Source organism: Thunnus albacares, chromosome 20 (genome assembly GCF_914725855.1).
Source record: "Thunnus albacares chromosome 20, fThuAlb1.1, whole genome shotgun sequence".
In the NCBI taxonomy this organism is placed as follows: domain Eukaryota; kingdom Metazoa; phylum Chordata; class Actinopteri; order Scombriformes; family Scombridae; genus Thunnus; species Thunnus albacares.
Genome location: NC_058125.1, coordinates 17,472,822 through 17,483,845, shown reverse-complemented (window position 1 = coordinate 17,483,845; position 11,024 = coordinate 17,472,822). Strand labels below are relative to the sequence as shown.

Here is an 11,024-nt window from a genome sequence, read left to right as displayed (position 1 = left end):
CCCGGTGGCCGTTTATATCACAATGATTTTGTTTACTTATGAGTGTTTACTGATGATGGGATGATTCAGACACACGAGCCCTGCAATCACTGAAAGAGTTGCAACATGGAGGCGTGTCCTCTGACGCAACCACGTAGGAAACCAACCGCCACGCCTGCCTGCCTGCCAGACACATCGCATACCTCCCGGGAACCTTCCGCTTCAAGCAACGAACAGGACAGCCATCACCGGCGCTTCAAGAGGGTTTTAACTACACTTCACTTCTTTTTGGTAATGTTCGACTTTCCCTTATTTGTGTCTTCTCTCCTTTTCGATAAGGCTTGCGAGATAAGTAGGTGATGGATATTAAAAAAAAAAATCTGACAGCAAGGACCTGCTAATGTAAGCTAGCCGGCGGGTATTAGCAACTAAAGGAAGCGAAGCATTACATTCTGTTGGTATGACGAGTTAAGCCCATACTGGTGATAGTGTAGTATCATAATTAACCAGTAAATTACACCGTTTTAGACTTCCATGTGTTGGTGGTGCTTGGCAGTGTGTATCACCTGATAGAAACTCATACTTTTGGTCTTTATTTAGCTCTGGGCTGCAGTTGGAGGGGGGTGTGCCGTGGAGGCAGCTCCCCACCAACCTATCATCTCTCAGGAACAGGTTTAATGGTGACAATGAGTGACATGTCAGTGGCCCAGGTCCACCCTGTCCTTGATGTAAACCAGTCCAGGTGCTGTCTGTTTGTCGGTTGTGTTTATTCACTGAACTAGGTTATTGATTATCTCGAGCCAAGTACTGATTATCTAGCTCTCTTGTATCAGATGATTCATATGTTGTTTTTTCTGACTTAATGTGAATTCAATTATGCAAATTGGCCTGTTTTCCCATTGGAAATAGGTACATTTCAAGATATCACTGTCCAGGTCACAAAGTTTGAAGGGAATAACAGCTATTATCTATACTTTTTAGGCATAAGCAATTAGGAAATAACACTTACCACTCAAGAACAAAAAACAAGTAAAAATGTGTTACACGGTGTATTCATTCTCCTACATCAGTATATCTAGTCAGAACTCAGATAACTCTCCAACTAACATAAGTGCCAAAAGGAGGGGTAAAAGAGAGTGTGAGTCATCTCAAAAGCCTTCAGCCACACAGTGGGGATTGCGCCATGTCATAATGAAGGTTACATTCTTTTTTTTATAGGGATTTTAACATTTAGAAGGTAGCAATGAAAAGTGGTGGAAGAAGTATTCGTATCCTGTTTTGTAAAAGTACCAATACAGCAATGTTAAAATACTCCATTATGAGTAAAAGTCATGCATGAAAAATCCTAGTACATAAGTATTAGCAGTACAATGTATTTAAAGAATTAAAGTAAAAGTACTAATTTCTTCCCTCTGACTGATATATTATTATATATGACGTCATTAGATTATTAATACTGAAGCATCATTGTGTAAGCAGCGTGTTACTGTTGTAGCTGCTGGAGGTGGCGCTAGTTTCAACTACTTAATATACAGTTAGCTAGTTTAATCCAGTGGTTCCCAATCTAGAAACCCCTCTAAAACCCTCTAAAGGGTCACCAGATAAATCTGATGGGTCATGAGATGATTAATGGGAGAGGAAAGAAGAAACAACAAAGTTCTGATACATAAATCTGTTTTCATTTTTTTGGAATTTTTCTCTAATCTTTGATTTTTGGTGAAATATTTGATCATTTGAACATTTATTGAAATGAAACCATGTGAGAAGTTAACAGTTAACAACTCATAGACATCTTAAATGTGACCCCGATTACACACTGCTGTTTGTAAAACGTCTAAAGCCAAAAAGGTTGGAAACCACTGGTTTCATCTTTAACAATGTGTTGTATTTTAAAAGCTTGTTTTATTATCCACTGTGTCGAATATTAATCTTAAAAGTAACTAAAGATGTCAAATAAATATAGTAGAGTAGAAAGTACAATATTTCCCCCTGAAATATAGTGGAGTGGAAGTATCAAGTAGCATAAAATGGAAATACTCAAGTAAAGTACAAGTACCTCAAAATTGTACTTAAGTAGAAGATCTTACAATAGTGAGCATATTTTGATCTCGACCAAATAGAAAAGTCTGGAACATCACAGATGAGTTGCCATGCTGCTGTGGGATTATCTTTTGTTAACCCAAACCCAGCCAAGGTCTGTTCATCTATTGTGTTGGGTGTGAAAGGGAAGCGATGTTCAGCAGACCTGTAAAGCCTGCACGCCGTGTGGAATCTCACATAGCAGTGTGCTAGTTTATTAAGCCTGACCATTGTAGCTACAGTGAGGTTTTTTTGAGGGGTACCTCTTTGTCTTATATTGTGGTATCTTGGGCTAACAGTATTGCTGTCAATCATAGGAACAGGATTAACAAATTTATTTAAAAGCTGGTTCTATAGTTGCTTTAACTCCCCCTTCTTGTTGTGTCTTTCATATGTTATTTGCCTTGGCTTGAGGGTCTTGTAAGAAAGGAGGAAAGAGTAAGATAGCAGATCTTGTGGTCAGGTAAAACAAGTTAAACCAAATGTTATAACAAAACAGACAAAACAAACAGTAGTTTTTATATAAATTACAAACAGACAAAATAGACTTCAGAGTCCTGGAAAACACTTTCAAAGAGCTGCAGCAGTGTATAAAAACAGAACTCCTAAATCAAAATGAAATAACATAAGTTGTTGTTGTCTTGTTGTTGGAGCTGTACTAAACTTAATTTGAGTAATTCTTCGTTTCACTGTAAGAAAATTTAAATTTGAGTAGGTCTAAATGTATAAGGGGGGGTATTTTAATAGGTAATAGAGGTATTTTATATAATAAGCTTATTTTGAGAAGTCTTTCATTTCTGTTTGATAGATGTATTTGACAATAATAAAGCACACAGTATAAATACAATTTTAAAATGGTCAAGCATAAAAACACAAAGCTAAAAGCTTGTTTACATTATGGTTCTCCTTTGGTTCTTTGTATGTAGAGCTTATTAAGCACTTGTGGCAGTTTTGTAAAACCACAGAACTAAGAAACATTATGATAAATTTGGAACTTGACTGATACCATCACAATGACTTTTTGTGTGTGTGTGTGTGTGTGCTTCGCTGTATAATTGTAGCAACATACCACCATGAAAGGAATGATTCTCCAGCTCAGCCGCAGCCTGAGTCGTACTGCCCCTCTCCTCCGTCGCAGCGTCCACTCTGGTACACGCCCCGCCTCCACCGCCGCCTCCAAACAGAGGGCCGAACGCCCGCTCACCTCAGAGGAAATCTATGCCCGTGAGGACAAGTATGGAGCGCACAACTACCATCCCCTGCCTGTGGCCTTGGAGAGGGGGGAGGGTGAGTTCAGAGTGTCATATGACTACTAAAAATAATATTGCAGTTAACAGATATGCATTACACAGCATTTTTTGGAAAATGTTGCAAAACACTCATCATTAAATTATCACCAACACTTCCTAAGAACTTGGTTTCTGTCTTTACTCCAGGCATCTATATGTGGGACGTGGAAGGCAACCGGTATTATGACTTTCTGAGCGCTTACAGTGCAGTGAACCAGGGCCACTGTCACCCCAAGATCATTGCTGCACTGACCGCCCAGGCCTCCAAACTCACCTTGACTTCCAGAGCCTTCTACAATGATGTGCTGGGAGCCTATGAGGAGTACATCACCAGGATGTTTGGTTATGACAAAGTTTTACCCATGAATACAGGTAAGGAAAACACCTGACGAAAACTGTATGAAACATCTTCAGAAGTTATTATCATGAATATATTTGTTGACATGTTTTTTTTTTTGTTTGTGACATATTAAGGTGTGGAAGGAGGGGAGACTGCCTGCAAGCTTGCCCGTAAGTGGGCTTACAATGTAAAGGGCGTTCCCAAAAACAAAGCCAAAATCATTTTTGCAGGTAAGTATCCTTTGTATGTTGTAAAAAAAAAAAAAAACTACATCAGGTTTTTTCATTTGCCATCTTACCCAAGAAAATTGTCACCAAACTAATGTTTATTTCATTGGATCATTCTGTCTGGGAGCTCAAGCTGTGAGAAAACATCTCCTCTGCAAAACATTTCAATAACTTGCATGCACACCAATGCTCTTTTACTGCTATAGGATACAGTGACCAATGGGCCAAACCCCAGTTTAGTGTCTTTCTTCTTAGACAATAAATCACAGGTTTTGCAATGTTGTATGTTGTTGAGAACAATATGACAAATGTATCTCATTCACTCTTGTTGATTAGAGGGTAACTTCTGGGGCCGCACCATGGCAGCCATCTCCAGCTCCACTGACCCCAGTAGTTATGAAGGTTTTGGTCCCTTCATGCCAGGCTTTGAGCTTGTCCCATACAACGACATTCCTGCACTGGAGGTACAGTTTTTGATTCTATCTTCAAGAAATACACTGTCTTCTTTGTTTTCATATTGTTTCAGTTGTAGAGAGACAGTACATTTCTGAGCAGTATAACGACAAGCAGCCTTCCTTCACCTTTAGTCCAAACCAGCTGTCAGAGCGACTTGTAAAATGTCAAAATTATAGGGAGTAGTTAATGTTTCAGTCACTACATCAGTAGACTTAGTTTGGGTTATTTTATATGTAACATATGTACATAAATGCGCTGCAGGTACTAGTTTTGATTAGGGATGCCACAGTGAGGAAATTTTTCCACCAACTAATAAACTTGTAACAACACTGGTGTTAGCGGTTACACTGGACATTTTACAAAAAAGCAGATATTCGCCAATGACGCTCATCCGCAGAGGGCTTACTTTGATCTTTAACATTATATTTTTAGTCTCGATCTCCCCCTCTTCTCACTCTGCTACTTTTTGCTGCGACTCTGTTGCTGCTGCAGACACTCCCGGAGCAGACACTGTCAGTTTATAGTTGTAGCGTCCGTCATCCGTCTAAGTATTGATAACACACTTGTTACTTAACAAATTAGAGTTTTTTTTATTTGATGAACATGGGCGCTGATAGGCAAAAATGAAATAAATAAAACTGCCGCCCAAAACTACAGTATAGGCGGTGGGCAAGTTTTGTAATCGGTGTATGTACCAACGCTGTGTAACACCGCTAACATCGACCACTGCGGCAAGGCTAGTTTTGATCTCATCAAGATTCATGATTAACTTTATTACTGGGGTTTTTCTGGCAAGACTAACCTGGAGGACAAACAAAAAATATATCAGCTGTAACAGAGGCTACAGCTTTAGAACTTTGCATTTTAATCAGCTATGTGGTTGAAGATTGTCCATATTTTAACTTTGTGTTCTTAAGTTCAATAATGTGTGTATTTCATAACATCCTCCAAAACTAGCTGAGTTGTTTTCTATGTAAACATAGGCTTGAATGGCTGGCTACAGTTGCATGTCTGCTGATACTGTAGGGTTATCTTGGAAACTGCTGCTTTTCTGTGTAAACACAAGAACCTAATGATTGACCGAGGTAGCTTGGATCTATCAGCAGGGTTATCTTGGACACAGATAAAAATGTCTGACTAGTATCCTTTTTTTTCCTTCTTTAATCCAGAAAGCCCTTCAAGACCCAAATGTTGCAGCATTCATGGTGGAGCCCATCCAAGGGGAGGCTGGTGTGGTGGTGCCTGACCAGGGCTACCTGACCAAAGTCAGAGAACTTTGCACCAAGTACAAAGTGAGTCTTGATAAATAAATAAAGTAAGAAATATCATGAATAGGCTTTAGTGGTATCTATTTTTTCATACCTTCATACCTTCCTGACATTTCACCAGGGTGTACGGTATATGGCGGTATGTGTGTAAAAAAACAAAACAAAAAGAAAAAAAAAAACATAAAAGCTGAACTGCTGGTGATTGAAGTTATTGTAGCATGTATGACATTGTCTAGCCTAAAATCCTGTGTGTCTAATATGCAATTAGCCCACTTAGACAAGTCTTGCTGGGTTTAAATACTTACGACCCAAAGAATAATGAATAGATAGGAAATAAGTGCCGTTCTTAAACAGATTCTTGTTGGAGGACCTGTTGACACTTGTTGGGCAGATACCAACATTTCAGTGGGCTGAACGGAGATGATGTGTGGGTGGTGGTGACAGACTGGCAGTTAAATAAAATCATGTGAGTAATAAACTGCTTTTGTGGTTACAAGAAGTCATCTCAAGATAAAGTTATATGTGGTATTCAGGACTAAAACCCAAATACTCCCAAACAGGGACGGAGGCGTTTTTCTTTTTCACTAGATGCCATCTGTCTCAGCTCAGCTTCCTGTTCCATCAGTAGAGACTGACCTCTGGTGGTGTGTACTGTTCACTACAACACATCACCTCAGTACAGCATCTCTCTATCAGTTTAATAGAGAGAGTAACGTCTGTATTTTGTATTTTTGACGATATTGAAAATCATACCTTTGGGATTTCTAAATACCCTCGTTTACCGTAATACCTTGATACCGCCCAAGCCTAATCATGAATGACTCTGAATGTTTTGACTGCATGAAAACACAGATATTGGTCATCCTCTAACTGAGGTACTGTTTATTAGCAATAAAAGATTATATTTAGCATCATTTCCACTAACCAACTGCTTCAATGATTATGTCTGACATTTGTTCCATGCTGTTTTCTGTGTGTAAGGAGATGAATGTTGACATCAAATAGCCAGCAGGCATTCAGGTTTGACACTGAAGCTCCAGTAAAACAAAAATAGTGTGCTTTTTGTGTTGCGAGAGAGGTAGAGGTTGGAGTGAGACTACACTGAACTTAAAACTCCTATTACAATGTGATTGATGTGTTGCTGTACAACACATCAATCTAGAAACAACATATTGTTCTTCTATCATGCTGCTTGGAGTACAAATGCACATTCCACATGTGCTTGGCTCTTTTTTTGGCTCTAAACAGTACATATTTTAATGTTACTAGGTTATACAAGTATTCTTATTTAGTATGAAGGGTAACAAAAGCATTCTAGATGATCTGTGCTATAAAAAGAGAGAATGCTTTTAAGCAATTAAGTCAATCACTTTTACCTCCAGTCTTCCATGCTAACCTTTAAGCATACACTGTTTATGAGAATATGAAAATGTGTTTAATTCAGTCTTTTATGCTATATGTGGTGAACTGTTGTTCAGGTCTTGTATGTAGAACATTGGTAAATTACACATGTTTTCATCAAGACTGGTTTGACTAAGAAGTCACACCCTCTTTTTTAAAATGTCAGACTTATTTTCTTGTTGGAAGATCTCTCCTCCAACAAGACTGTGAGCAATACTATGTTTACATAGGAAATAGTGATTAAGTTTGTACAGCCGTGTCCAACATTGCACAACCCCTGAATGTGTAGTGGCTCACCTGCAACGGCTGTGAAAATAATGCTTTATGAGTTTGCTTTTTAAATTTATGAATATAGAGGTCATAAAAAAAACTTTGGGATGTGGTGGTGACTGTAGTTAAACCAATATGTCTCAGGGATTTTGAGAATACTATTGCAAAATGTGTTTTTTTCCAGGTGTTGTGGATTGCTGACGAGGTGCAGACAGGTTTGGCAAGGACCGGCCGGCGGCTGGCTGTGGATCACGAGAATGCGCGTCCAGATGTGGTGATTCTCGGCAAGGCTCTTTCTGGAGGAGTTTACCCTGTAAGCACCTTTTTATAATCTGCTCTCTCGTCATATCACATTATGGATTTGTTTTGCAGAAGTCAAAGACTCAAACTTTATGGACTTTTGTCCACTTTTGTTGTGTTGGAGCATTGATCATAGTAGTTATGCAACTTTGACCTTCTGTTTTAACTGTCATTTGTGTGTCTCAGGTATCTGCAGTGCTGTGTGATGATGAGATAATGCTGACAATTAAGCCTGGGGAACACGGATCCACATATGGAGGTAACCCCGTGGCCTGTCGGGTTGCTATCGCTGCACTGCAGGTCAGTATTTGAAGTGGCTTTCAATGATCTTTTTTTTTTGTTTGTCTACCCTTTAAGAACTCATTACTTTTATCTTGTTTTTGCCTCTGTTTGAATTGATTAAACTGAGAGAACTTTTAAGTTTATATGCAACATGTCATTAAGTTTAAACCACTTTAAAGCATCTTACAGCTACCGACAAAGATAATTTAACATCAGAAGAAAAATATGCATGTTACTTTAATCAACAGTGTCATACATTCAAAAAAACCCTCTTCTTATTTTCAGGTGATGGAGGAGGAGAAGCTGTCAGAGAACGCTGAAAGGATGGGGCAGCTGCTGCGGTCTGAGCTGAATAGACTGCCAAAAGACATTGTGACTACAGTCAGAGGGAAAGGCCTCCTCAACGCAGTCGTCATCAAAGAGACCAAAGGTACAGTGTTGCGTTAAAACGGCAGACCTGTTTGTGAACATTATTTTGAAACTAAAAAGCTTCAATCTAGGTCAACTTTTATTTTACCCAAGTGCATTCCTCAGGATACCAAATAAATCCAAGCTCACATTAATCCATCTTAAATCATATTTCGGACAGTTAATTCAGTTGAATGTCCCTGTGCTGGAAAACAGGGCGTCTTACTTTTTAAATTCATGATGTCATTTTTGAGACAGAATGGGTTCATTTACATTTAAATCGGTGACTGGAACAGCATTTCCCAGGAGCTGAGGTTTTATTTCTAGATAACATCACTAAAGTCTGTCTCTGTGCTATTAAGCTCAAGGACAGACTAGTTTTAGAGTGTATTTTTCCTTTTAAGGCCTCTTCACAATAATTTGCTTGTTCTACATATATGATAAGACTCTTTTTAAGACAAATGAAGAGTAAAATCTGACCTATACTAAAATGACCCCCCCCCAGACTACGATGCCTGGAAGGTGTGCTTGCGTCTTCGTGACAATGGACTGCTGGCCAAACCCACCCATGGTGACATCATCCGCTTGGCCCCTCCCCTCGTCATCAAAGAGGACGAGCTGCGCGAATGCGTCGATATCATCCAGAAAACCATCATGTCCTTCTAAACTACAACAATTCAACTGTTCAGCAACACAAAGACAACCTTCAAATGATAATCCACATTAGCTGGAGTTGTGGCCTGTTAAAACATCACTTTTTTTTAATCTTTCATAAGTGGAGGCATTACTGTAGAAATACAGTATACAGAGACTGTATGGAGAGTGCTTCTGTGAGGCTAGACCGACGATTTTGTACAGAAAAACTGCTGTAAAGGAAAAGGTTGTGTTAGACTGCCTCAGGAAAGACTGCAGCAAAGATAGAGGTTTATTTTAAGTGTTCTAAATTTGTATGTACATTTTATTGCATAATTCATCTATTGAGATGAATTTTGGAGTGGTCAATTTACGTTTTCAGTGGTAATGAGTGATGTAAATAATGAATGTGCTGTCTTTAATGAAACCTTTTTAATTTTCAAAAAGGAAAAGTGGTTTTACCAGTGAAGCATGAAGGAGTCTGGAGTTACAAAGGCTTTATTTGAATTGATTATGCGGTTAAATCTGACCTGACTATTGTACTATTGTTCTGTGCTACAAGTTACAAATCCAAGTTGCTGAATGGAAATCTTGTCTACAGTATCCAATATAACGTAGTTTCTGAGTATCGTATAGATTGCAAACTACATTTCTAATAGACAGCAGTTAGTCTGTCAAGCTACTGATGCCTACTAATATAAACCTTGTGGATCCAGTCTTGTTACACACCAGCTAGTCTGGGTATTTTAAAACTTCAAGAGCAGAGCTTCTGCACATCCTTAAAAAGCCTTGAAATGTATATGATGTTTTAGGTGTTGAAATTGTTTTTATAAAAAATTAAAAAAAAAAATCATAATTGCACTTTCTGACAATTCTAAAAGTTTAAGTGGCTTTAATTTCCAATACAAATATGACCACATGTTATTGTTGTAGCTGCCTGATTTCATTTTACACAGGTTATATGTTTTACTGTGGAAGAAATATTTTCTGGCAACTGTTGAAACTGAACAAATAAGTTTTTGCTCTTTATACTCAATAATTTGGTATATATGATTTCTGCAAGAACACACTGTGTAAGGATTAACAAGTGTTGGGAGGACTCACACTGGTAGCAAAGGCTGTTTGGTTTTAGATATTTACAGTATCTGTACTTTGTTTCATTGAACTTTCTGATGAATGTTTTATCTATAATAAAACGATGTAAATATTGTCTTTTCAAAGGCGATATCATCTTTAAGTTGTTACATAATACATTTTTCTTTAAATAAATTATTGCAGTCTTATCTGTTTTGCTGTTTTTCTGAACCAAACACATCATACTTGAAATTTGAGGATGCAGGTTCACCGAGTTATTCAGATAATTGCTGATTAAAATCTGCAACTTATCTGATGTAGAACAGGTCTGTAAACTTACTTTTCTTGGGACATGGAGGATGATAACTGAGTAAAACCCAAAATAGGTCTTTTTACACCAGACTTCCATATTTAAAGGGGTTAAACTCTCTGCAAGTTGCAAGAGATGCTTGTGTTTTGCTTTGATGTCATTATTTACCACACAGAGCACAGCATACAGATGATATCCTGTGTCACACTGTCAAATGCTGTATATAGTAGAGTTATGCACTTAACAATAATAACAATGCATTTAATTTGTACTGCACTTTTCATCTGCGGTGAATCTGCTACAGCATTAGTTAAGATGAAAAAGCCTCTCTGAATAAAAAGGTTTTAGAGGTTCTGGAGGCGATGGTCTGTGCTGTCCTCAGATGGTTTGGAAGGCTTTTCCAAAAGCAGAAGGCTCGATCCCTAATGGTGCGGAGCTTAGTACTGGGGGCATGGAACAAGCTGTTGGCAGATCTGAGGGTGCAGGTGGAGGTTTGTGGTGTGATCAGTTCCTGTAGGTAGAGAGGTGCATGTCTGTTGGATGTGTCTATGTGAGTAGCAGGACTTTGTAGTCAAGTCTTTTGAAGGAGACAGAGAGCCATGTGTTCATGTTTTCACACTCTCATCAGGATCCTGGCAGTGCTCTTCTGAATGTACTGGAGCTTCTGGATGCTCCTGCCAGGGATGTCTGTGGAGAGTGCATTGCAGT

General features: G+C 38.6%; 1 protein-coding gene across 2 annotated transcripts; it reads left to right on the top strand.

The window, feature by feature from the left end:
- Positions 1 to 90: 90 nt before the first annotated feature.
- oat (ornithine aminotransferase) lies at positions 91 to 10,215 on the top strand. 2 transcript variants are annotated; one of them, XM_044337075.1, is made up of 10 exons: positions 91 to 270; positions 3,120 to 3,345; positions 3,495 to 3,719; positions 3,822 to 3,917; positions 4,251 to 4,378; positions 5,540 to 5,662; positions 7,494 to 7,622; positions 7,796 to 7,909; positions 8,177 to 8,321; positions 8,805 to 10,215. In XM_044337075.1, the coding sequence occupies exons 1-10, from the start codon at positions 106 to 108 to the stop codon at positions 8,963 to 8,965; spliced, it is 1,512 nt and encodes a 503-aa protein (XP_044193010.1). In that variant the 5' UTR covers positions 91 to 105; the 3' UTR covers positions 8,966 to 10,215. The 2 variants fall into 2 exon arrangements, with proteins under 2 accessions (XP_044193010.1, XP_044193011.1); XM_044337076.1 differs by having other exon boundaries at positions 186 to 270; positions 3,114 to 3,345.
- Positions 10,216 to 11,024: the final 809 nt, after the last annotated feature.

Excerpts from the sequence above, each read along its gene's own strand:
- oat (XM_044337075.1), top strand. The coding sequence starts at position 106 with ATGGAGGCGTGTCCTCTGACGCAACCACGTAGGAAACCAACCGCCACG. Across the intron at positions 7,623-7,795 it reads TTTCTGGAGGAGTTTACCCT|GTATCTGCAGTGCTGTGTGA; the intron begins GTAAGCACCTTT and ends TGTGTGTCTCAG. Across the intron at positions 7,910-8,176 it reads TTGCTATCGCTGCACTGCAG|GTGATGGAGGAGGAGAAGCT; the intron begins GTCAGTATTTGA and ends TCTTATTTTCAG.